The following is a 27,620-nucleotide window of genomic DNA, read 5'->3' as shown; positions in this document are numbered from 1 at the left end:
GTCATAGCAACTGGTCATTCCACTGTTGGGTCAATTTGCATATTAGCCTTTTATTATATAGGATGACCTTCTCTATTCCTGGTAATATTCTTTCCTCTGAAATCTACATTATCTGGTATTAATATAGCTAACCAACCTTGCTTTCTTCTGATTAGTGTTAGCATGTTATATCTTCTCTATTTGTCGCATCAGTTATTTGTTCCTCTTCCTCTTTTTTTTTTTTAATATCTTCCATGTCTCTCCTTAACTTTTTAAACATATGAAATATAATTATAACTTTTAATACCCTTACTGGCTAATTTTATCATCTGTCATTGCTGAGTCAGTTTTTTGTTTTGTTTCTTTTAAATACATGAAAAGTTTTATATCTTCCCAGGGCAGCTGGATACAGCTGCAGAAACATGTCATTTTCTTTTCCCATCATGGAAACAAATGTGAAGTAGAGAACTTTTCTGATTAGTTCAAGAAACAACAGACTTAAGTTACAAAAAAATTTCCCTGTTTTTAGAGGGAGGAGAGGGATATGCAGTGTTCTGATTTTTACATCATTCCAAAATGTTGTGCTAAACAAAATTGATAAATAAGTATTTCTTGATTAGAATAAAGGTTATAAATGAAATAACTAATCAAAACCAGCACCTTTGGTTTTAATGTCAAAAGGAGAGAAGAGTTTTCTCATGTTCTGAGGGTGGGTCATCAAGATGATGCCCAGGGAAAGGCCCTGGGTTCAGTGTAGTGTAGTACTCGCTCTGGCGGTTTTTTTTTTTTTTTTTTTTATTGATTTCAGAGAGGAAGGAAGAGGGAGAGAGGGAGAGATACATCAGTGTTGAGAGAGAATCATTGACCAGCTGCCTCCTGCACGCCCCCTCCTGGAGATCAAGCCTGCAACCCAGGCATGTGCCCTTGACCGGTATCGAACCTGGGACCCTTCATTCTGCAGGCTGATGCTCTATCCACTGAGCAAAACTGGCTAGGGCTCTGGCGGGGCTCTTGCAGGATGCTCACAAAGACCAGCGAGAGGAAGGCACTGCTTCAAGATGGTTTGGATTGGCAGGACTAAGTCAGTTTTGATAGATTGATTTGTTTTCTTGTGGATTGAATTTTCCTGCTTCTTTGTATGTTGATATATTTTATCAGATACCAAACATCATGGATTTTAACTTGTTGGATGCTGGATATTTGGGTTTTTCTATAAATGTTCTTGAGCTTCGTTGTGGGAACAGTTTGATCCTTTAGGGTCTTGCTTTTAAGATCCAGTAGGTGGGGGATTGGAGCAGTGTTCATTGTAGGGCTAATTATTTCTCTGCTGCTGAGGCAAGACCCTTCTGAGGTCTCTACCCAGTGCCCTGTGAAGTATGAGGTTTTCCGGATGACTGGTGGGAACAGGTTCTATTCCCAGCCCTGCGTGAGCCCAGGCACTATTATCTCTAATATTTTCAGATGTTTTTTCCTTGGCCCAAGGTAGTTTCATAACATACATGTGCTGATCAGTACTCTGCTGAATACTAAGAAGTGGCCTTCTGCAGATCTGGCTCACTCTCTGTGTAACTCTCCCCTCTCTGGTACTCGGTCCTACAGATGCTAGCTACCTGATCTTCTTTCTGGACCCTCAGTTCAGAGAGTTCACCAAACTCTGCCTGGATTCCTGGTCCCTGTGCTGCAGCCTGGACGCTCTCCAGGCAGTAAGCTGGACTATTATAGGGCTCACTTTATTTCTTATCTCTCAGGGATCGCTGTCCTTTGATCAGTGTGTCCTGGTCACGTTCATATATTTTGTTCATTTCCAGGTTGTTTTAGTCATGTGGGTAAATCCTGTTCCTAATGCTCCAACTTGGCCAGGAGTAGAAGCCTCCAGAATCATATACTATAGATAGCCAGTTTCCCAACTAGAATATAAGCTCCCCAAAGGAAAGGACCTTTTATCTTATTTTCTTTACTGTGTTTTTCTAGCTCATCATCTAGTATGTAGAAACACTCTAAACATTTGTTAAATATTTGTTGATGCGCATATTACAATATTGAGCAGGTTTCATGTATGTCATTGGGTCAAAAAATGCATTTCCAGAATCTACCCCCTGATCCTTTAGTTGGGTTGACTTGAGGTTTGTGTGCTTCCTGTCTAAAGGTATACCCCAAAATCCCCTGTGGAGATTACAGTGGCCTAGTTGCCTTAAATCTTTTCTGGAACAAGGTAACTTTAAACATACAAACTGTAAAATTAGAGCCTTTCACCTCTGTAAGAATGAAATAACTAAGAACAATCTCTGTTTTGGGTTATATTACTTTTTTATATGCTCAGCAAGGATGGGAGAATATCAGAACTAATGAAAAAAGGTCCTGGCAATAAAATTAACACAGTTTATAATCCCTGTCACTGATGTTTGGGACAATGATTAGGATCTTGGCAAGATATTTCCCCCTTTTTTTTTCCCCTCTTGGTACAAACATGGTTTTGGATAAATGCCATGCATTGAAATTACTATAATATGAATTCTTATCTTGGTTTCTTCAGTTTCCTTAGCTGCCATTTTATAATTGCAGAAACATTACTGAACTATTTTAACATTTTTAGCAAGCAAGAGTCATAGCCCTGTTTTTGTTTGTTTTGTTTCAGTGGGGGAGGGAGAGCGGGATATGCCATTTCATACTTGTCTGAGAGATTTTTTTCTGATCTACTCATTGTTTATTTTCATACTTTGCTGCTATGTAAAGAACCGGAACTTCCGTTTAAAAAATCCAAGACTTGCAATCTTAAATAAGGAAATTAAAGTCATTTAGATAGAATGCTATCTGCTGAAGAATAAAAGTGAGTAACTATTTTCTCAGACATTATATTATTTTCAAATAAATACAAATATAATAATTATAAGTCAAGGCTTTTGAACATATTTTAAGGAGAGGAAAAGTAAAATTAGGTCAATACAGGATAACTCACCCTATTTTCAGAGCTATTATACAGATAAGTGCTTATTAACTTGAGTAGGTAAGAATCAGAACCATGTAGAAAGCTTTTTTAAGAATATCCATGCCTAGCCAACCCTCACTCCCTGAGTTTAAAAACCACTGATATAGCCCTGGCCTGTGCTGCTAAGTGTTTAGAGCATTGGCTTGCACACCAAGGGTCTCAAGTTCAATCTCCTGCCCCCAGTTGGGGTTCATGCAGGAAGTAACCGATCGTTGTGTCTCTCTCACATGGATGTTTCTCTCTTTCTCTCTCTCCTTCCCTCCATCACTCCCTCTCTTCCTTCCACTCTATCTAAAATCAATGGAAAAAAATATCCTTAGATGAGGATTAAAAAAATAAATGAAAAAGAATTAACGTGTCTGTTTACTATGTACTAGTTCCTTTATATATGTTAAATCATTTTATCAGAATGAGGTTGAGATTTCTGTAAAGAATAATCCATAATTTGCAAAAACATATCAGAAGCAAAATGGAATACCAGTAAGTGTTAATAGATGATTTTGAATAAAAACAGTATCAAATTTGCACATTTTCCTACCCTATGCAAAAGCACAGGCACATCCTATGTAATACCTTTGCATCTCATAAAAGCCTAACATTTCACTCATCCTGTAAGACACTGAGGGCACCAGTCAAATTAACCATTAGAAAGGCGATCTATTTATTAGCATTTCATAGTAATTAAGATTTTTAACTTAAATCTAATTGATATAAGACTAATTTAAATTAACACACATGTTTAGAAAAGCATTTTCTTATATGGAATTGATCCAGCAGTTTGCTAGTTATGTATTTCACAGGAAACAGCTGATTTTGATTTAAAAAACATAAACACACTGTATTGCTGAATGTGTCTCAAAAATTATCTTTTTTTTTTTCTTTTGCATTTTAAGAGGCAAACATAAATTTACTTAGGAAGACCAAAAAACCCATGTTTAATACATTGCCCCTTGGTGTGTGTCGTTTTTTGTTTTGCTTTGTTTTGTTTTAATTAAAATGCAATCCACATCATAGAATATATGCATTTAACGTGTACAGTGGTGTTTAATACATTCAGTGGTGTTTAGTACATTATTAGAGTTGTGCAACTATCACCACAGTCTTAAATTTAGAACATTTTTATCATCTCCAAAAGAAACCCTGTATTCATTGGCAGTTAATCTCTATTTCTCACTTTAACCTCTAGCTCTAGGAAATCAGTAATCTACTTTTTATCTCTTTAAATTTGCCTACTCTGGACATTTTATATAAATGGAGTCATACAATATGTATTTTTAATTGGCTTCTTTCACTTAGTATGTTTTGGAGTTTCACCCATGTTATAGCATGTATCAGTGCTTCATACCTTTTTATTGATGAATCATGTTTCACCCATGTTATAGCATGTATCAGTGCTTCATACCTTTTTATTGATGAATCATATTTCATTGTATGGATCTATTTTTTCATCAGTGATGGTCATTTAGATTGTTTACACTTTTTAGCTATTATAAATAATGCTGCTATGAACATTTGTTTACAAGTTGTTGTGTAGGCACATGTTTTTACTTCTTTTGGGGATATATCTATAAGTGGAATTGCTGGATCACATTGTAATTATGTTTAACAACTTGAAAAATTGCCCATCTGTTTTCCTTAGTGGCTGCACCACTTATATTCCCATCAGCAGTATATCAAGGTTCCAGTTATTCCACATCCACACCAACATTTGCTTTTCTTTTTTATTATAGCTGTGCAGTGATAGTGCATTGTGATTTTGATTTTCATTTCCCTAAGGACTAATGATACTGAGCATTTTTAATGTGCTGTTAGATAGTGTCTCTTCAGTTCCTTTGCCTATTTTAAAATTGGTTTGTCTTTTTATTATTTTTACATCAATCAATATTTGTTTTATTAATAAAATGTTGAATATATTCTAGGTATCTTATGAGTTTTATGATTTGAAAATTTTTCTCTCATTCTGTGGATTATTTCTTCACTTTTTAAAAAAATTTAGATTCTTTATTGTTTAAAGTATTACATATGTCTCGTTTTTCCCCCATTGACTTCTCCCCGGCCGCTCCCACCCCCCAGCACATGCCCTCACCCCCCCTAGTGTCTGTGTCCATTGGTTATGCTTATATGCATGCATACAAGTCCTTTGGTTGATCTCTTACTCATCCCCCCAACTCCCAACCTTTTCTGCCTTCCCTCTGAGGTTTGACGGTCCGTCCCATGCTTCTTTGTTTCTGGATCTATTTTTGTTCATCAGTTTATGTTGTTCATTATATTCCACAAATGAGTGAGATCATGTGATATTTATCTTTCTCTGACTGGCATATTTTGCTTAGCATAATACTCTCCAGGTCCATCCATGCTGTTGCAAATGGTAAGAGCAGCGTAGTATTCCATTGTGTAGATGTACCACCATTTTTTAAGTTTCTTCACTTTCTTGATAGTACCATTTATTTCATAAAAGTTTTTAATTTTAATATAATCCAGTTTATCTATTTTTTCTTTTGATGCTTGTGCTTTTGTTATAGGTAACAAACCATTGCCTAACTCAAGATTTATGTGTTTTTCTAAGAGTGTTACAGTTTAAACTTTTACATTGAGGTCTGTAGTCTTGATGAAAGGATAATTCTTTCTCAATTGAATTGTCTTGGTACCCTTGTAGAAATTCAGCTGACCATAAATATGAATTTATTTCTGGATTCTCAATTCTGTTTTATTGATTTAAATATCTTTCCTTATGCACCATGCACTGGCTTGATTACAGTAGCTTTATTAAGTTTTGAAATTGGGAAGTATGAGTTCTTCAACTTTGTTCTTCTTTTTCAAGATTGTTTGGCTATTCTGGGTAGCTTGGATTTCCACATGAAATTTAGCATCACCTTGTCATTTTATGCAAATAATCAATTAAGATTTGTTAAGGGTTTGTTCAAGCCTATCAGTCTTGGGAAGAGCCCCTTAGATTTTGTATTCTTAATACTAAATAAGTTCTGTGTATTTTATCCTTTGTTACAAAAGTAATTTCCTTTACTTTTAATTTTCTATAACTAGATTTTATATGTACACATTAAACAATAATTCTTATACTGTATTAGTGTTTAACTGTCGATGAAGAAATGTGTAGTAATTACTTTTTGTATTGTTAAAAATACAATCTTGTATAGGCTAGTTACTTCCACAGCAAAAATCTCTATATACAGAGAAATTCTCATACAAAGAAATGCCAGGAGAGCTCTTTTAGAGCTATATAAAAAAAATAGCAAACTTTTACATTGCAGAAGAATTTCCATAAGCCCTTAGAAATTCTTATTTTTTCTGATAAGATTTATTTTGTTATTTATAAGTATTAGCAAAAGTTTGTGTATCGGGAAAAATTAGATATGAATAATACCTCTATGGAATGTGGGTGAGGATTATAAAAGTAAACATTTCAGATTTTTATAATGCTTTAGATTCCATTGGTCCCTAGAATAAGACATAGGCAGCTATTTGATAGCTTATGTGGTTTTGTTTAGTAAGTGAATTCCATAATCCAGCGGTTCTTGAGCTTGGCTACTATGTATTAGAATCCCTAGAGATTTTTTTGAAAACCCAGATCTTATAGCACACAAGACCATTAAAGTCAGAATCTCAGGGGCTGGGACTTAGACATCAGAATTTTTTAAGTTCTCTGAGTGAATCTAATGTGTAGCCAATATTAGAACCACTGCCATAGACATCCAAAAATGCAGATGAGATCAAGCTCAGGAAAATGTAATTAATTATCCTGAAATGGCAATTAAAGGTATGCCATTTGAATCGTATGCCACTTTACTTATAATATCAACCACTGTGAAAAGTACTATGGAATTATTGGGATGTATTGATTTGAATTTGCCTTTGTCTGAGAATCTACACTAATAAAAGACAAACATGCAAATTGACCATTCCTTCGCTATGCCTTAAGCCACGCCCACCAGCCAATCATAGCGATTATATGCAAATTAACCCAACCAAGATGGCAGCCGGCAGCCACGGAGCTGGAGCAAGCAGGAGGCTTGGTTGCCCCAATGATGGAGGAAGCCAAGCTTCCCGCCTGCCTCAGCGGGCTCTGAGCTCCACTCAAAGCAACAAAGTTTCAATTATAGAAGGTAAATAAACCCCAGATACCTGCTTTCAGCTGGCTGTGGCCACGGAGCTGGAGCGAGCAGGAGTCTTGGCCCTGGCCAGCTCTGAGCTCCTCTCAAGGCTACAAAGTTTCAATTATAGAAGGTAAATAAATCCCAGAATAAAAGAAAAAAAGGAGAGGCTGGGAGCTTCCGTCACGGGGGTGGGGGGGTGGCCAGCCTGAAAACGGCCCTCAGCCCCTCACCCAGACTGGCCAGGCACCACAGTGGGGACCCCCCCACCCTGAAGGGGGTGTGACCAGCCTGCAAACAGCCATCAGCCCCTCACCCGGGCTGGCAAACTTCCATGGGGTGAGGATCCCCACTGGCTGGGGGGGGGGGGGGCTTGACCAGCCTGCAAACAGCCATCAGCCCCTCACCCAGGCTGGCCAGGCACCCCAGTGGGGACCCCCACCCTGAAGGGAGTGTGACCAGCCTGCAAACACCCATCAGCCCCTCACCCAGGCTGACCAGGCACCCCAGCAGGACCCCCACTCTGATCCGGGACACCCTTCAGGGCAAACCAGCCGGCCCCCACCCATGCACCAGGCCTCTATCCTATATAAAAAAAGGGTAATATGCAAATTGACCCTAACAGGAGAAGGACTGGGAATGACTGGTCACTATGACACACACTGACCACCAGGGGCCAGACGCTCAATGCAGGAACTGTCCCCTGGTGGTCAGTGCGCTCCCACAGGGGAGCTCTGCTCAGCCACAAGCCAGGCTGATGGCTGCCAGTACAGTGGTGGCGGTGGGAGCCTCTCCCGCCTTCTCAATAGCGCTAAGGATGTCCAACTGCAGCTTAGGCCTGCTCCCCACTGGCAAGTGGACAGCCCCCCGCGGGCTCCTGGGCTGCCAGAAGGGATGTCTGACTGCCAGCTTAGGCCCAATTCCCCAGGGAGTGGGCCTAAGCCAGCAGGTGGTCATTCCCCCAAGGGTCCCAGACTGCAAGAGGGCACAGGCCGGGCTGAGGGACCTCCCCCCGCCCCCCAAGTGCACAAATTTTTGTGCACCGGGCCTCTAGTCAATAATAAAAGATTATTCAATAATCACCAGAACTCCAAAATTTGGTACTAAGATAATTATGTATACCATCCTATAGATAGACATTTGCTTGAGGGGAAAAGTCTACTGCTAGAGTTAAGTTTGAAAGCCACCAGGGTATTAGAAGAAGCAACGTGTTGAGAGTTTGGGAATCTGTGTTCAAGTGTTAACTCTGCTGTGTGACTTTGAACCAGGATATTTAAATTATACTTTATAAAAAGTAGTTAGGCCCTAACTGGTTTGGCTCAGTGGATGGAGCGTCAGCCTGCGGACTAAAGGGTCCCAGGTTTGATTCCAGTCAAGGGCATGTACCTTGGTTGCGGGCACATCCACAGTAGGGAGTGTGCAGGAAGCATCTGATTGATGTTTCTCTTTCATTGATGTTTCTAACTCTCTATCCCTCTCCCTTCCTCTCTGTAAAAAATCAATAAAATATATATTTTTTTAAAAAGTAGTTAGTTGAACTGCAGGTGACCACCAGATTATCGATTCAACAATCGGATTGCCTGCTGTGTGCCAGGGAAGGATGCAGGGATGAACAGAACATTGAGAAGCTTGCACAGGCAGACAGATATGCAAAATGTGTAAGTGTAGCTGTAGTGAAATGTTCAGGGAATTAAGGGAGCACAGAACTGTACTTCATCTGGTTCAGTATTGAGACAAATGCATTCATTCATTCTACCCTACTAGCAAACCCATCTCTGAAATATACTGAAAGTGCCAGATGCTTATTTCCTAAACATCCTTACAGCAGAGGCATGGTTGTGTGACCCAGAGCTGATTGGTAAGATTAGAAGAGAACACAGTTTTTCTTATAGAAGTTGACAGTTGAGAAAGTGCCCTTCCTTCCTTCCTGTCCTGACCCTGTTGCATGAAGACATGATACTTAGTGTTACAAAATCATCCTGAGACTGGTGGGCTAAGAACAAAGGTCTCCATGCTGGTTATAGCCAAAGAGAAAAATGAAAAGAGCCTGAATCTTTGATGTCAAGCTTGAGCTGCTGAACAGCCACATACCTGTGGACTTATTAAATGAGATAAAAATACTTTTGATTAGAAATGCAGAATCTCAGAGCTCACATCAGACTCTCTGCATCAGAATCTATACTTTAATGAGATCACTAAGTGAATGAGAAGTTTGAAAATCACCAGTTTAAACCACTTCTAATTGGGTATTCTGTTACATGCAGTTAAAAACATCCTTATATATTGTGGATTGGCCAAGTGTCATTTTTTAGATAAGAAAATACTTGAGCAGAAAGACTTCTAATTCAAATGTAGAAAGTTGCAAGAGACTTGTTATTCTCACTCGAACAACCAAAATAAACAGTTTACTCTGGGTAATCATAGTTTAAAAGATAATCTATACTAAAAAAGGGTAATATGCTAATTAGACCGGACATTTTCCGGACGTCCTTTTGGACAAAGCCACGGTGGCAGGGGCCGAGGCAGAGGCGGTAGGGGTGATCAGGCTGGCAGGGGCGGGCAGTTAGGGGCAATCAGGCTGACAGGGGAGAGCAGTTAGGGGGCGATCAGGCTGGCAGGCAGAGGCGGTTAGGGGCGATCAGGCTAGCAGGGGAGCAGTTAGGGGGTGATCAGGCCGGCAGGGGAGCAGTTAGGGAGCGATCAGGCCGGCAGTTAGGGGGTGATCAGGCTGCCAGGCAGAGGTGGTTAGGGGCAATCAGGTAGGCAGGCAGACAGGCAGGCAAGTGGTTAGGAGCCAGCGGTCCCAGATTGCGAGAGGGATGTCCCCCAAGGGGTCCTGGATTGGAGAAGGTGCAGGCCAGGCTGAGGGACCCCCCTGCCCCATGCACAAATTTCATGCACCAGGCCTCTAGTAATGAAAATAAAAAGCTATCAGAGATCTTGAAGACACAAATCTAAATTACTCCAGAAAGTGCCAGCAACGCTGTCCACTAGAACTTTCTGCAGTGGTGGAAATGTTCTATGTCTGTGCTAACCAAGTGTGGCTGTCAAGCACTTGAAATGTGGCTGTTGTGCACCTGAAATGTGGCCATCGTGGCTGAGGAACTGAATTTTAGTTTGAATTAATTTAAATTAAAGTAGTCACATGTTACTAGTAGCTGCCACAGTGGACAGTGCATTCCTAGAGACAGGGTGAGACTGCATTACCCACCATTCTTTGCTACCCTAGTAGTGCTAGAGTACCACTCAGAGAACAGAGGCAATGAAGCAGAGCTGAGAAAATTCCCAGCTCAGGGAGACGAAGGGAGAGCCAGGAGAGTTGAAAGAATCCCTTCCAGGACCTCCTGAACTTCACAAACTATAGAGCAGATGAGACAGGGTGGGGCTGAAAGATCTGCCAAGGCTCAGAGAGCATGGAGTGGGACTGGAAAACAAAGACACCCCACGTCACCCAGAAAGCTGGCAGCCTGGGCCACACATTGGGAGAAATCTCTCCCACTCCACAGTTCAAAGAAGTAGGAAGCTCAGATCTCCAGAACCTCACCAGGGTTCTCATCCCCGGCCTTGCCAAAGAGAAAGTCCTGACCCCATTCTCAAAATGTTTGAAGCCAATGGGGAACTGAATCAAACCAATGTTGCAGCAAAGTCCACATTCAGCTCAACTGCAGAGCATGTTGATTCAGCCCTGACCTTAGCGGCATGTTCCTTTCAGTCTCTGCTATACTTTTATACAAACTGTCCAACACACAAAGACCTAAGACACAGGTGACCCACAGTCAAGTAAGTAAGCAGTCACCAGGCTCGTGTGGCGCAGTGGTTGAGCGTCGACCTATGAACCAGGAGGTCACAGTTCAATTCCATGCCCAGTTTTGGGCTAGATCCCTGGTGCGGGCTCTGCAGGAAGGAGTCTATCAGTGATTCTCATCAATGATGTTTCTATCTCTCTCCCTTTCCCTTCCTCTCTGAAATCAATAAAAAATATATTTTAAAAGAATGTAAACAGTCAATAGAAGACCCAGAGATGACCCAAATATTGGTGTTATCAGTCAGGGACTTTAAAATAAGTATGACAAAAATGCCAAAGAATCTGATGGACAAGGTGCACTGCACGTATAAAGCGATGAGGAATTTTGGCAGAGACATGGAAACTGTTTTCTGTGGGGTTTTTTTTTTAAGAACCAAATGGAAATGCTAAAAATAAAAAATATAATATCAGAAATTAAGATCCTTTAGATGAGCATAGAGAAAATACCTGAGCAGCCTTGACCAGATTCCTGGGAGTTATATTATGGAAGGATTCCTTATTCACACTAATTGATATTTTCCTTGAGCAAGAAGTACACAACTCACTGCACTAATTATAAGGCCACAACATTCCTTTTGATAGAGCACTGAATAGATTCATCAGGCCACATATTCTCATCTTTCCCTGGTAGTTTCCTGATAGAAAACAAAATAATTGGCACTTCTGTGAATGCATACATAGGCCTTTCCAGATCTTTTAGTTGGAATTTTCACCTGTCTTGGGAGAGAAACTAGAGGCAATCTTGGTAACCTAGTCCATACCATGTGTGAGTACTGCGTCTTGTTTGGTCAGCTTGTGCCACAGCTACTAGTATATCATTGTCATTTACTAGTCCCTTCGTAGTTTTAATCTTTCATTGGACAGATGGTAATAAAATACTGATTTTCACATAATAAATAGGTTTCTAGAAAAATTAGTTTCTTAATAGGTAACCTTGTTAGTGTCCATTGAGCCTTAGAGGCACAGTAATCAAAAGTTTCAGACTAGCCCTAGCCGGTTTGGCTCAGTGGATAGAGCGTTGGCCTGCGGACTGAAGGGTCCCAGGTTCGATTCTGGCCAAGGGCACATGCCTAGGTTGCAGGCTTGATCCCCAGTAGGGGACATGCAGGAGGCAGCCTATCAGTGATTCTCTCTCATCATTGATGTTTCCATCTATCTCTCTCCCTTCCTCTCTAAAATCAATAAAAATATATATTTTTTTTAAAAAAAGTTTCAGACTACCACTCAGGACATACAGGAATTTCTTTGCAATTAGAACTTGAATTTCTGGAATAATTGCTTCTGCCATCCCTGGAGGGACTGTAACGATTTCTTGTTTAAAAATAAGAAAGTGAAATTTCTTTTAATCTTTTTTAAGTTTTATAGATTTTTGTGTTTATTCCTTTATTCATTTATGTTTTGATTCAGTAATTGTAGAGTAACTCATAATGACTCCAAAAAGAGCCTATTTATATTTTCACAAATGGGAAAATTTCTCAGATTTTTTTATTCCAACTTTAATGGTCACTGGAAGCTTATAAATACATATTGAAGATGAAATGAAATTACTACATGTCAATCTTGACTTTATTTTAGCTTCAATTGCACATACTTTTAATAATTTTTGTTAAGAGTAAAATGATAATGAGTTAATAACAGCAGTAAATTAACAAACCGCTTTATTTTACAGGGAAAATATTCATCCCTAAACAGAAACCTATCCAGACTTTTACAGAAGAAAAAATCTCTCTTGATCCAGAATTAGAAGAAGCTTTGACAAGTGCTTCTGATACAGAACTGTGTGACCTCGCAGGTACCTCCTGAAACACATTGTGAATGAATGTGAAGGGGAGGGGAGTACTAGCACACACCTCTATTCATTATGCAAGTACATCCTTTGCCTAGCAGAGTGCTATTGAATCAGTGACCACATATTTGGCTTTATTTCTTCTACTCTAAAGCTGACGCAAAGAATGTCATTTTAAAAAATTCTCTCAATGGTGAAATTTTTATGTTAATAGAATTGTATTACTTGACATCTTTTCCCATGTTGCCCATTTTGAAAGTCTTTATAAAAATGTTTCATCAGCTGGCGCTCAGCTAGAAGCCGTCCCATCTGAGCACTGAAAGAGTTGCCGGGGTCAACTACTGTCCCATTTTATCAGAAAGACCCCAAGGTGGGTAACTGGAAAGCAGATGAGACAGTCAGCCCTGAGCTATACTCACACTTTCCCAACTTCTCTGAAGTATGTATGGAACACTCCAAGCCTCCCTGTTATTTTCATCATTGCTGGTTTCTTATAAAGACCAGAATCTCCTCCACCTCCTCCCCCACACGGCCATTTTCCTAAATAGAAAAATAGGACACGTGAGGAGATCTTAATCCCAAGAACTAACATGTTTGAAAAGATCGTGAAGATTCTTTAGGAAGGACACAGGAAAAGGACAATCAAGGTGTTGGCCACAGCCAGAGCAGGTGTGTTATTTCTGGGAGTGGTGAGGATTGATGGATTTGTAAATTCATCAGAGTGGAATGGACAAGGGGCACGCTGTAGCTTCTGCCTCATTTATGCAAAAGGGCATCAAAAACAAAAACCAAATTTCTCCTGTCATTTTTGGGGTATCTACTTTAATCTTAATATGAGAATTCAGCTATACTTTCAGTATTCTACTCTTAGCTAAAATATGAATGAGAGTTAACAAATGTAAAGTAGTGAAGGTTAAGTTGAAAACCTGCCATCTATCACATTATGTTGCTAGAAATCTTGTGTAAAGGATGAACAGCAAAGTAGATCGTGTCAGTTTTTTTCTTAGCCACCAGATGGAGCTAATCGTAGATTTGCATTTAAGGTTAGGCTAGCTCCAGCTGTGTCTGAATTCAGAACTACGGGGAAAATAATAAGGGCATTGATGAGAAGGAGACTGTAGGTGATTTTTAAACATGCTGTCTCCCCTTTTTGGGCTGCAAAATCTGTAGTTAACTGAGTAGAAAAATGTCCAGAGAATGTTAAAATCATTAATAGAAATTTTGGGTTGTAAAATTCTCTGTTTAACACTGATGAAAATAAAACTAATTTCCTTTTTCTGTCTCCATAGCTATTCTTGGAATGCACAATTTGATAACAAATACACAGTTCTGTAATATAGTGGGAAGTAGTAATGGTGTCGACCAAGAAAATTTTTCAAGTAAGTATTTACAATGCTTTGTGAATTCCAATTCTTTGTTAAATATATTTTGTTTTCTCAATGTATCAACTTCTGTGTTTACATACCAAATGTTATGTATATATACTAGAAACCTAAAATTCCAGTTAGATGGTATTGGTATATAAAACCATTGAAGAAGGAAAATTAAGTATTTTATGCTTAATGTGTCAGCAAATATAATAGGAACCACTCTCGCCTCATGAGTAATACTAATGCTAAACAGTATAAGTGCTAATCAAACTTGGCTTTTGTTGACATTCTTTTTTCAGTGTTACTGATTTTCAAGAAGTCTACAACAGTGTTGGCAAACTACTGATTTTACATTATAAAATCAGATTCAGGAGAAACCTCAGAACTATTCAACCCCCAAACCTTTTAGTCTATTTAATGAAAAGTATTAAATAGCCCAAAACAAAGCTTTTTAAAAAGTTCATGTATAGGAGCCCTGGCCAGGTGGCTCAGTTCATTGGAGCATCGTCCCATACATCAAAAGGTCACAGGTTCCATTCCTGGTCAGGGCACATACTTAGGTTGTGGATTTGATCCCCTGTCAGGGCCTTTACGGGAGGCAACCAGTCAGTGTTTCTCACGTCGATGTTTCTCTGTCTCTCAAATTAATTTAAAAAAACAAAACAAAACATATCCTCAGGTGAGGATTAAAAAATTCATGTCTGGGATGTTTTAAAACTATCAAAGTAATATATACTTTTGTAGTATATACCTGCCCTGGCTAGTGTGGCTCAGGTGGTTAGAGTGTTGTTCCATGCACTGAAGGTGGCAGGTTTGAATTCTTGGTCAGGGCACATGCCCAGGTTGCAGGTTCAATCCCTGGTTGGGGCATATGTGGGTGGCAATCGATCTATGTTTCTCTCTCACATCAATATTTCTCTCTTCCTCTCTCCCCCTTCCTCTCCCTCTCTCCCTCCCCACCAATAAATAAATAAACAAACAAACCAACAAACAATACCTAAGTGTATAAGGTAAGAAGTAAAAGTGTTCATAGAAATTATGCCTTCTACTCATGCACCCCCAACCCTGTTAACAATTTGGTGTATATTTGTTTAGGCTTTGTACTATGTTTATATAAACTTATATATGTATGTGTAGTCTTTTGTTTATTTTCAAAAATGGGATCATACTATAGATATTTCTTACAACTTAATTTTCTTTTTTTATTTAATTTATTGGGGTGACATTGGTTAATAAAATAACGTAATTTTTCAAAACTAATACAATTGGCTGATTGTCTGAATGCTGACTATGGGCCATATTCTGTGCACAGCTTTTGAATAGAAATTGTTTTTATTTAATCCTCACAACAAACAGTTCTATGAAATAGGTATTATTATATGTTATCCTTTATTTGCATATACGGGAGCTGAGATTTTAGAATGATTGAGTAACTTGAATGTCACACAAAGTCAGTGATGAGGATTTTAACCCATGCTGTATAGTATATATTACTTAACACTATATCGTGTTTCCTGGTTAGTTAACATATAGAGCTACCACACTCGAACATCTGTATAACACTCCATTTTGTGAGTGTTCTATGATTTGGCCATTCCCCCTATCTTTTAACTTTTTGTTGTAGAAATGTTCAAGCATACATAATAGAAGAGAGAATAATATATTCATTGCCCAGTTTCAGCTGTTTTTAACATTTTGTCAGCCTTATATCATCCATTGTTTGCCTCTCAACCCATTTACTGCCCACCCCTCCTTCCCCCAGAATATTTTTTTAAATTGATTTCAGAGAGGAAGGGAGAGGGAAAGAGAGATAAAAACATCAATGATGAGAGAGAATCATTGCTCAGCTGCCTCCTGCACACCCCCTACTGGGAATCGAGCCTGAAACCCAGGCATGTGCCCTGACCAGGAATCAAACCGTGACGTTGTGGTTCATAGGTCGACACTCAACCACTGAGCCACACCAGCTGGACAAAGACTTTCCTTTTAACATACCATTATCAAACTTAAATATTAGCAATAATTCCTTTTTATCATCTAATACTCAGTTCGTGTTCAGATTTCTCATTTTCTCAAAAATATCATTTCACAGTTGGTTTGTTCTAATCAGGATCCAAATACGGGTCACCAATTGCATTTGGTTGTCATTTGGTTTCAGTTTTTCTTATTTCTTAATAGTTCCCCTCCTCAACCGCTTTCCCCCTTTCTTCATGCCATTTTTAAGAAACTGGGCTGTTATATATATAGAATATCCCACATTCTGGATTTGGCTGATTGCATCCTTGTGGTATCATTTTACAAATTTCTCTGTCTCCTATGTTTCTGTAAACTGTTACTTATTTTCTCTAGGCTTGATCAGATTCAGGTGCAGTTTTTTGAGTCTTAAATTTGGACAGAATGCTTCCTAGGTAGTGATTAAATCACATTAGGGTGCGTATCAAGATGGTCATATCTCTGGGGGGAATGTGTTAAGTGTCATTAGAGAGTTCAAGCCTTCTAGATCCCCTTTCAACTTTGCATAGTTGTATCCTGGCCATGTGTATGGGTAGAGTTTATATGGTGAAGAATTGGAGGTAGGAGTGAAGGAAGGAAATAGAATTTAGAATTTCTGCCTCAGTACTTCCTCTGTGTACTATTACCTCTCTCTGTCTCCCCATTCCTTATTCCTACTTTACTTCCTAATGGAGAGTCCACCCCTTTTCCCATTGTGTAGTACTCCCCATGGGAAGAAGACCTGTGTACTTCCATCACCTTGTTGTTCTTATCAAGGCTCTGTTTCTTAAAGTCTGTGATTCTTACTGCCTTTTCAGTAATTACTAGCAGATCACAGAGAAATCTTACGAGATGTTAAAGTTAATCATATTTGAACTTTATCTTAAACATTGCAACAAATAAATGGGATCATTGGCGTGTGTTATCAAATGTATTTTAGTGGTAATTTTGTAATACACCAAGAGGCCATGAAAATAATCATTTTTGAAGGCTGATGTTTTGCAAATAAAATGAGTTATTTTTTATATATTCAATAAAGTTTTATTTTTGTGCACAAAGGATAATTTAGAAATTGTGGGGGAAAAACTTTTAAATTAGTCCTACTGAATGTGTGTGTGTGTGTGTGTGTGAGAGAGAGAGATATGTGTTACCAAGTTAATATATGCATCCACTGTAATAGTATCAGCCACTGAGACACTTGTTTTTTCTCATTTGTTACCACAGATGTGGTAAAGGGTGAAAAGATGGTCCCAGTATTTGATGAGCCACCAAATCCAACCAACGTTGAAGAGAGTTTAAAGAGAATTAAAGAAAATGATGTTCGTCTTGTTGAAGTTAATTTGAATAATATAAAGGTAGGTGTGCCGGGCAAAGTAAGTTTTGAATTGCTGAGTCAGGTGGCTCTAGGGTGAGAACTGGGCAGTTTTGATATAGTATAATTCTTTCTACTTAAAGGCGAAGTGTTTGCTCCTAACACTGTGGTAACACAGATTCTTCCATATTTTAAAAATTAAAGTAATACAGTGTTTATCTTACTTGCTTTTTAAAAGAGTATCACATAGAAATGTAGATCCTACTAGACTACCTCTCTTTGGCTTTCAAAGTACTGCCTACTTTTAAGAGCATTTAGTCTTTTGGGTTTTGTGTTTTTAATCAGGTTTCTTGAGGTCTAATTTATATAAAGTAAAATTCTCGTTTATCAGTGTATTATTCTGTGAGTTTTGACAAACCCATACAGTTGAACAACCACTAGCACAGTCAGATGTAGAACATGTCACACCTTTTGTCGTCATGGCCCTGGCTCTAGTCCTGACAGTCACTGATCTGTTTTCTTTCCCTATCATTTTGCCTTCTCCAGAATGTAGTGTAAATGGAATCATACAGTATGTAGCCTTTAGAGCCTGGCATCTTTCAGTTAGGATAATGCATTTGAGGTTCATCCATGTTTTTGCTTGTGTCAGCAGTTTGTTCCTTTATATTGCTGAGTAGTGTTCTGTTGTTGGGATATCGTGCAATTTGTTTACCCATTCATTAATTGATAGATGTATGGGTTGCTTCCACTTTGGAATGATTATAAATAAAACCACTGTTCACATTCATATGCTTTGTGTGAACATGTTTTCATTTCTCTTGAGTATTATATCTTGATTCATCTGAATTTGGGGTAGAGGGAACATCTGGAAATTATAAGAACCAAGGGAATAAGACCTCTGTGCTCTATTAATGGGTGTGAATGGAGGAAAGAACAACGTGGGGAAAGCTAATGTCCCTACTCGGTCATTCATTTTATTCATTCCTTAAAAATTGTCTTCCTGTATCTCTGTAAATCAACAGTAATGATCTACAAGTAACACGGCTACAGGAAATTAAAGTCTTGGGACTAAAGGGGAAATTAGTGCCTTCTAGAACTACATCTTTCCGCGTTTCAAGTAGTGGAAAGCAGGGTTAATCTCTCTTAATACTTGGTAGTTTAAACTAAGGGAGTAAGAACAGTATGTCATCTGCCCCAGGAATCATACTCAGAGGTGGGCTCCCACATCTTTCTCTTTGTAGAAATGGGTTCACTTTGAATACTCAGATGTTGACTTCTTATAATATGAACAGTTAAATGTAAAATCACAAGAGCTTCTTTAACTTAAATGCTAGAGAAATGGTGATATATTCTCTGCTCTAGGTCAACAGTTTGTGCAGGTATACCTTGATAGAGAAGTCAGACAGATATGGAGGAAGCAATTAATTGTTTTTACTTGTAGACTATTGTGTGTTTATGTAATTCCTGAGAGCATTTTAATGAGAAAAGTTAAATATTTACTTGATTACTGGACTGAAATGTAATGTTTTGCCTTATTGTCTTTCAAGAATATTCCAATTCCAACCCTAAAAGATTTTGCAAAGGCTTTGGAAACCAACACACATGTGAAATATTTAAGTCTTGCAGCCACGCGGAGCAATGACCCTGTTGCTTTTGTAAGTAACTTACATTTTTAAAAAAGTTTTCAATTACAGTTGACATTCAATATTATATTAGTTTCAGGTATACAGCATAGTGGTTAGATATTTATATAACTTACAAAGTGATTTCCCTCCCCCCCCCCCCCCCATAAGTCTAGGGGACTATTTTATATAAACTCACCATGTCCTGTGAGAAAGGAATGGCACCAAACATAGGTATTACAATGGCACCGAACATTAGGAGGTATTGCCTCCTCATTGAGCTGCCTGCTCCATTTTACTCCATTTTCTATGCTGTATTTTACATCCCCATGATTGTTTTGTAACTACTAATTTGTACTTCTTAATCCCTTCATTTTTTCACCTGCACCCCCAACCCTCCTCCTCTCTGGCAACCATCAGTTTGTAAGTTAACTATTGATAATGTCAAAATTATAACTACATACCAGGGTGTTACAGAGATGGCTAAACTGTGTTTTTATGAACACAATTTACTCCCTTTTTTCAATTGATGTTTAACTCTGTATTAAGCAGTACATGATCTACTGCTCTTTTACATTTATTTTTTCCTATATTTCCTTTCTATAATTTTTTAAAACATAAATGGAGTCATAAAATATATGCTATTCTGCAGTTTATTTTTTACTCAACAGTATGTCTTAAGAGATCTTTTCATATCAGTACATAAAGTTCCACACCAATTATTCACTATCTGCAGAAGATTGTATTTATGGATCTATAATGTTGGGTTTTGTCAAATGCTTTTTCTTTGTCTCTTGAGATGGTCATGTGGTTTTGTCCTTTATTCCATTAATATGGTATATTACATTGATTAATTTTTGTATATTAAATCAAACTTTTAGTCCTGGGTAAATCCCTCTTGATCATGGTGTGAACCTTTTTCTTCAGTTGGCTTTGAGGACATCACTCCCTCTCCCTTTGATTCTCCCCCTGCCTCAGCTGGACATTCCTTCTCTTATCCATCCCTGTGCTGGTTTCTCCTCTTTTAAGCATTGGAACAGCCCAGGGCTCGGTCATAGGCCCTCTTCTTTTCTCTGTCTACATTCATTTTCTTGGTGATTTCATTCTATTTCATTGATATATATTATCTATAAATGCTAGTGGCTACCAGTGTTATTATCTCCAGTTCATACCTCTCTCCTGAACTCCATATTCTTGTCCAGCTACCTACTTAGCAACTTTATTTAGGTGTCCAAGAGACATCTCAAATTTAAATCCCAAAGCAAACTCCTAACTTCCATTCCATCCCTGTTTGTCTCAGTCTTTCCTTTTTCACCAAAGCAACTTCTTTCTTTCATTTGCTTAAGAGAAAAAGAAATGGAGTCACCTTGATTTTCCTTTCTTACAACCTTAAATGTATCCAGCCCTGTCTTCAGAATACTTGTAGACTCTATCCACTTCTCACCATTTTCACAACTACCATCCTGGTGTAAACCACTACCTCCTCTTATCTGGATTATTGCAATAGCCTCCTAATTGAGCTGCCTGCTCCATTTTACTCACCCCAAAGCCAAGTCCTTACACAATATCAAAAGTGATTCTTTTAAAACTTAATTTAATTATCTCATTCCTGTGCTCAGAAACTCCCAGAAGCTCCCTATCTCATTCAAGTAAAAATCAAAATACTTTATAGGCCTTATAAGGCCTTACATGAGCAGGCCTCATCTTCTTTACTGCCCTTTCATTGTACTATAGCCATGCAGCCTCTTGCTCTTCCTCAAATATGCTACCCATGTTCCCAGCTTAAGACCTTTACACTTGTTCCTCTTGCCTAGAACTTCCTCGCAAAAGATGTTCCACATAGCTTCACTTCATCACTTTGAGTCTTTGCTCAAACGTCACCTTTTAGGCGAAACCTTTCCTAACCACCCTATGTAAAATAGTAACCTCACTCCTACCCCTCACACTCCCCATCTGCCCTACTTTCTCTTTTTTTCTTCCTCTTTGGCTCTCTTTACCATCTGATATTACATTTTGCTTGCTTATTATTTGGGCCCCCCACTAGAATGCAAGTTCCATCAGGCATATTTTATTTCTGAATCTACAGAGTAGTAGTACTTGTCAAATAATAAGCCATCAATAATATTTGAATAAGTGTATGTACAGAAGGATGAATAAGGGTTTTGTTCTAAGTCACATAGCTAGTTGTCACTAATAGAAAGTACCAGTGTATAGATAATCTGTCCCAAGTTCTTTATTTTTTTAAAATATATTTTTATTAATTTCTGAGAGAAAGGGAGAGGGAGAGAGAGATAGAAACATCAGTGATGAGAATCATTGATTGGCTGCCTGGGGATTGAGCCCGCAACCCGGGCATGTGCCCTTGACCGGAATCGAACCCGGGACCCTTCAGTCCACAGGCCGACGCTCTATCCACTGAGCCAAACCAGCTAGGGCTGTCCCAAGTTCTTTATAGTATTCCATCACCACCACCCCCATTGCCTTTTCTTTTAAGTTAACTTTAAGCTAGATCTTCCTTCCACATGTTTTCTAGAGTTTGGCCTTATGTTTGACCTTTCTAAGGGGCTATTTTATATAAACTTACTCATATTCTAACTTATCCCTCTTTCCTTCCCTCTCCTTTTCCTCTTCTCACAAGTTTCTGTTGGTAAATTAATATGGTGTTTATTTTTTTTATTTTTAAATGGATTTGAGAGAGGAGAGGAGAGAAAGATAGAAACATCAATGACGAGAGAGAATCATTGATTGGGTGCCTCCTGCATACCCCCTACTGGAGATCAAGCCTGCAACCTAGGCATGTGCCCTTGACCAGAATCAAACCCAGGACCCTTCAATCCAATGGCTGAAGTTCTATCCACTGAGCCAGGGCTAATATGGTGTTTATTATGCACTGGATCAAATGCCTAGCACTACCATGTCCTGTGAGAAAGGGAAGGAAGCAGACTGAAGACAGAGCATTCCTTGAGGAAATGAATGTTTAGTGAGCCCCTTCTTCTCCATAGTCTTTGTGCTCTTGCAGTTCTAGTTATTTGTGATCTCTTTTGGCCTTCTGTCTTAGGCATTCTTTTTGGTCTCCGCCTTGGAAATCAGTCCATAATTTACCCTCATTTTGGCTTTGCAGTAATCCAGCTGCACCAGGACCTAAATGAGGAAAAAATATTCCAAAGAGACATTGATGAAGTCAGTCCTACACAGAAACTGGCAGAAGGATGAGGGACAAGAGAAAACATGACAAAGGGTGTGGATGAGCATGAGGATTAACTAGCAATGGGAATGTTCCAACAGAGAATTACATGTGACAGAAAAAGCTAAATATTGTGACAAGGGCCCTGTCCAGTGTTGCTCAGTTGGTTGGGCATTGCCCCATGTACCGAGGTCACTGGTTCGATTCCTCATCAGGGCACCTGCCTTGGTTGTGGGCTCAATCCCCAGTTGCGGGTGAGTAGGAGGCAGCCGATCGATGTTTTTCTCTTTCCCTAAAAATCAATAAGCCCAGCGTGACTCAGTGGTTGAGCGTCAATCTATGAACCAGGAGATCACGGTTCAATTCCCGGTCAGGGCACATGCCCAGGTTGTGCGTTCAATCTCCAGTGTGGGTTGTGCCGAAGGCAGCCAAATCAATGATTCTCTCTCATCATTGATGTTTCTATCTCTCTCTCCCTCTCCTTTTCTCTCTGAAATCAATAAAAAATATATTTAAAAAATAATAAAATAAAACTTAATAAAAACATGTTTTCTTTAAAAAAAAGATTGTGACAGGGTACATGTGCAAAGTGGATACATGTGAGACCTATGAGGTAGGTGTCAAATTCAATCAAATGAGAAACATTAAGGCAGTTATGTTAATTAGTATATTTGTTTATGGTGTGTACAGTGTATAATTGTCAGATTTTAATCTCCAAAATTTTCTTTAACTTCTAGGCTTTTGCAGATATGCTGAAAGTGAACAAAAATTTGAAGAGTTTAAATATGGAGTCCAACTTTATCACAGGAGCTGGGATTCTAGCACTGATTGATGCTTTAAGAGATAATGAGACCCTCACCGAGCTCAAGATTGACAATCAGGTCAGTGCTCTGCAGCAGTAACTTTGAGGAAGCTACAGCCCACACTGCTGTGCAGGGCTTGGGGACTCAGGAGGCGTGTGGGAGGAGGGCTTTCAGGGAGCTATTTGGGAAGGTGGCATAAAAGAGGATGAGAGGACATTGGAGGCATCTGGAATATTAATTTGATATTTTTAGTATGGGTCTTTAGTATATTCAGAGTTATGCAACCATCACCACTGTCTAATTCCAGAACATTTTTAGCATTGCAAAAAGAAATTTGCCCTGGCCTGTGTGGCTCAGTAGTAGAGCATCGGCCCGAGCACTGCTCAACGGCATGTACCTGGGTTGCAGGTCCATCCCAGACCCCAGGCCCTGATTGAAGCTCTTGAGGGAGGCAACCAGTCCGTGTGTCTCTGTCTCTCTACATCTCCCTCTCCCTCCTTCCTTCTCTCCCTCTCTGCCCCCCCCCCCCCTTTCCCTTCCACTCTCTCTAAAAATCAATGGAAAAAAATCCTTGGGCAAAGTTTAACAACAACAAAAAAAGAAACTCCATACCCACCAGCGGTCATTCCCTATTCACCCCTCCCACCTCTATTTTCTGTCTCTGCATTTGCCTATTTTAGACAGTTCATATTAATGGAATTGTATACTATGTGGTCTTTTGTGTCTGCCGCCTTTCACTGAGCAAAATGTTCTGGAGGTTCATCCATGTTGTAGCACATATGAGTACTTATTCTTTTTTTAGCTGAATAATATTGTTACATTTGGGTTGTTTCTACTTTTTGAATATTAGGAATAAAGCTGCTGTGAACATTTATATATACAGGTTCTTGTATGAACATGTGTGTTTATTTTATGTGGGTCTGTACCTAGAAGTGGCATTGCTAGGTCATACGGGCATGTCAGATTGTTTTCTACAGCAACTGCATCATTTTACATTCCGACCAGCATGTCTGAGGGTCCCATTTTCTTCTGCAATCTTGCCAACCCTTATTATTTTCTGTCTCTTTTATTATAGTCATCCTGTGGGTATGAAGGGTCTCTCATTATGGAAATCCACAATTTTTTGATGTCTATATGATCTATAGTGAACTTTAATGTTTGTTTCCCTTGTATACTATAAGAATTGGGAAAATTTTAAAATACCAACAGAATCAGCATACCTCAATGTCTTAGTCTTGACTTACCTAGAAAAGTATTTTGATCTAGTTTATTAACACTATTCATTATTTCTGATTATTCCAGAGGCAGCAGTTGGGGACAGCTGTAGAATTGGAAATGGCGAAGATGCTTGAGGAAAATACAAATATCCTTAAGTTTGGATATCGGTTTACACAGCAGGGACCCCGAACCAGGGCAGCTAATGCTATAACAAAAAACAATGACTTAGGTAAGACATACAATTGCAAATTGAATTTCTGAATCATGCCATTAACCTAATGTATTGGAGAAGCTTTTTTTGCTTTTAAAATAAATTTTAACAGAGATGACTTGGCCTAGGTTTCTAATATCTGCATGGTCCTTTTATACTGACTGAATCAGAATTCAGTTTAAGGAAGGCTGTAGTGATTATTGGGTTGGTTGGTGGGTAAAATCAACTTCATGTGAAAATAATATTTCACAGCTTCTGGTGAACAGTTTTCTACAATAAACATTTATACTTCCTATAATGTTTTACTCTCAGCTCTAAGTCACCCCTTGGAGCTATTAAAAAAGATTTCAACATGACAGTAAAATGTTTGCCCTTTTTATCAAATGCTCTCTGGTGGCTGATAGGTAAGAGTAACAAGATCCTGAAGTTGAAGACCTTGCCCTGCTACTAGTGAGCGCAGCCTGGTGCGTGAGGGCCACCCATCCACGAAGAGGCTGGGGGTCCTCAGATACATGCACCTTCTCTCCATCAGCTGAGCTAGTTGGCTGGCCTCTTTGACAGCCAGAGGTGATGGTAGCCAGCTGTGACCTGACCACATTACCAGGGTCTGAGATTTTCATTACTTTGCATTTATTTTGTCAGAGCCCTGAGCCAGTTCATTTTGTGGGAGAAAAGAGAAGAAAAATTTGGAGAGCAGTAGGGTCCCAGGTTCGATTCCGGTCAAGGGCAGGTACCTTGGTTGCGGACACATCCCCAGTGGGAGGTGTGCAGGAGGCAGCTGATCGATGTTTCTCTCTCATCGATGTTTCTAACTCTCTATCCCTCTCTCTTCCTCTCTGTAAAAAATCAATAAAATATATATCTTTTTTAAAAAATGAATGACAAAACCGTTTTCACTATGTTCTTCACAGACTAAGGAAGTGAGCTGTACTGTAGTGCCTAATCAGAAGAGCATGCAGATATTGTTTATACTATCTAACCGTGGCTGCCTGAGTGTCAATTCAGAATTTAACACAATCATTTATTAATTATTTTTAATGGAGGTATCAACTTTTTCAGTAAACAGATGAGACAGCACAGTGGACTTGAATGCGATTGCTGACCATTCTGTTTTAGATTTCTGATGCTCTGGCTGTGTAAGCACAGGTGAGCGAGGGCAGGTAGTTCTCACTCTGAAACCCCTCACTTCTCAGCAGGTAAATGACAAGGAAAAGGATGTGAGTTTTTTATTTTAATGACCATGTGGATTGGAAATGGACATTTCATGTTTGTACAACTATCGCCGGATTTACAGAAGCTTGTTTGTAAAAAGCAAGTTAAGTTTGTACAAGTGAACAGGGATTTCTAACTTTCTTTATTTTTCTCATAGTTCGCAAGAAACGAGTTGAAGGAGACCACCAGTAAGTCCGCCAAGGCATAACCTTTGGAAGACTTCTGAAGGTCATCAGGACTCATGTTGGCGATATCAGATATAAAATTTTCCTGGGTAGAAGGGAAAAGACTGGAAATTTTTCTTTCTTTTTTTTTTTTTTTCAACTACATGTATATTTTTCTAGTTTAAGTTACAAGTTTCAAACTGTAAAATCAATAGTAGGTGACATTTTATATTTTAAAGCATTATTTCTACTTTCTGCTAAAATCAATTTTAATTTAGCTTAATTGAGTGGTTTATGGTGGGTCTTAGTTAAAAAAAAAATACAATTATAAGAAAGTGTAGGAAGTCACATGTAGACTAATATAAACATTTTAAGGACCAAATCTCTTTGTTAAAAAAAGGGACATTGCTGATATCAGACTTGCTGTGCACCTCACAGGTACAAGCACTTCAAAGCTCCTGATTCCAGGATGGGAGAGATTTCCGTGTTTTAGAACACATGAGCTTGGAGAGATTGTGCTTTTGCTTCTGTCAGGAAAGCACAATGCCAGAATTTTAAACCAGGTGACTCAAATCTAGTCGTCTGTTTAGAAGTAAAAGCAGGCCTCTAGGAGAGAGAAATGCATTCCAGGTTACTGCACTTGTCTGATGTTACTGCACTTGTCTGATGTATCTTTAAGAGTATAGTGATGTCTACACTGATTACAGTGTTTCATTTTAATACTGTGGACTTTATTAGATTTTTGTGAAAGCCCATAGTAAAAAGCATCTAAGTAGGAAAGCTATTCTGTTCCTGTAAAAGGCAGATAGCCAACTCTTGGTTAGATAGGGTAAGAGAAAAAGAAAGCTGTTGTTTACAGTAAATGTGATGGAGGTGAAGTCTGAGGAGCATGCAAAACGGTCAGTTAAACTGATAGTTCCTGTAAAGCAAATTAGAAACTGGCACGCGTCTAAATCAGTGTTCCTATATGCAGTGCAGAATTCCATAAACGGTATTTAATCATCACTCACTACAAATTTTCCAAACAGGAAATCTGCTCTTCTTCATAAACCCAGTTTTTATTGTTTCCTGTCATCTTGTACTTTTTTGTCCATATTGTGTAAAAGTAATTTCTCATAACAAAAGTTGTCTTCCTGTTACTCTCAAAGAATCAAAGTGAACAATTGAACAGTGTACTGTGGTGGGCAGCTGACTCCAGAACGCCAGTGCGATGGGGGATTGGACCTGTATCCTTGCCCTGTTTCGGGGCAGCCTCTGGACCGGAGATGGCGGAGTCTTACAGCTGCCGAAAGCAGGGGCAGAGGAATCCGAGTCACCCTGGCCTCAGAAATGCAGGCCTGGCTGTACCATTTACAGGGAGATTTTTCTAAGGGAGAATCTCATTTCACAGTAGCAGAGAGATCTGTTGTCAATTTTTAAAAAAATTATTTTTCTGCTCCTTCAGTTTACGGTGGACAGTTTATCCAATGACTGGGCAGCTTCCTGTGTACTGTGGTATAAGCCTTCTTAACAGGGTGTGTTTGATGCTTTGTATCAGTATCTAATGTTTTAAAGGGGCCTAAGATTGACTTTGCACTATTTCCTTTCAGTTATAGGCTGCTGATTTTTTTTTTTCTCTCTCTCCCTCTCTCTCTCTCTCTCTCTCTCTCTCTCTCTCTCTCTCTCCTTTTCATATACAACTTTGGAAACGTACTTGATTTTAGACACTGCACTGTTCCAGCAGGGTGGGGGCCGCATGGAGCAGGGGCGAGGCTACCGTTACACTCTCAGCAAGGCTGCCTTGCAGCACTATCCTGAGTCATTACATTGATTAGTATGTTACCCCCTCCTCCATGAGTTTGTTTTTTTAACATAGGTAGACAAGCCC

At 39.1% G+C, this 27,620-nt stretch overlaps 1 protein-coding gene across 3 annotated transcripts in view; it reads left to right on the top strand.

The window, feature by feature from the left end:
• TMOD3 (tropomodulin 3) overlaps positions 1 to 27,276 on the top strand; it is a 70,437-nt gene extending 43,161 nt beyond the window's left edge. Inside the window, exons 4-10 of one of the 3 annotated variants that reach the window (XM_006085953.3) lie at positions 12,549 to 12,671; positions 13,955 to 14,044; positions 17,252 to 17,382; positions 18,887 to 18,994; positions 22,883 to 23,026; positions 24,251 to 24,395; positions 25,747 to 27,276. In XM_006085953.3, coding sequence (XP_006086015.1) covers positions 12,549 to 12,671; positions 13,955 to 14,044; positions 17,252 to 17,382; positions 18,887 to 18,994; positions 22,883 to 23,026; positions 24,251 to 24,395; positions 25,747 to 25,781 — 776 coding nt within the window. In that variant the 3' untranslated portion in view covers positions 25,782 to 27,276. Of the gene's footprint in view, positions 1 to 12,546; positions 12,672 to 13,954; positions 14,045 to 17,251; positions 17,383 to 18,886; positions 18,995 to 22,882; positions 23,027 to 24,250; positions 24,396 to 25,746 lie in introns of all 3 variants that reach the window. The other 2 variants (XM_023751641.1, XM_023751642.1) reach the window with 2 other exon arrangements.
• The last annotated feature ends 344 nt before the right edge of the window (positions 27,277 to 27,620 follow it).

This window comes from Myotis lucifugus, unplaced genomic scaffold (genome assembly GCF_000147115.1).
Source record: "Myotis lucifugus unplaced genomic scaffold, Myoluc2.0 scaffold_23, whole genome shotgun sequence".
NCBI classification, from domain to species: domain Eukaryota; kingdom Metazoa; phylum Chordata; class Mammalia; order Chiroptera; family Vespertilionidae; genus Myotis; species Myotis lucifugus.
Note: the sequence above shows the minus strand (reverse complement) of the source record. Positions and strands in the feature narration are given on the sequence as shown.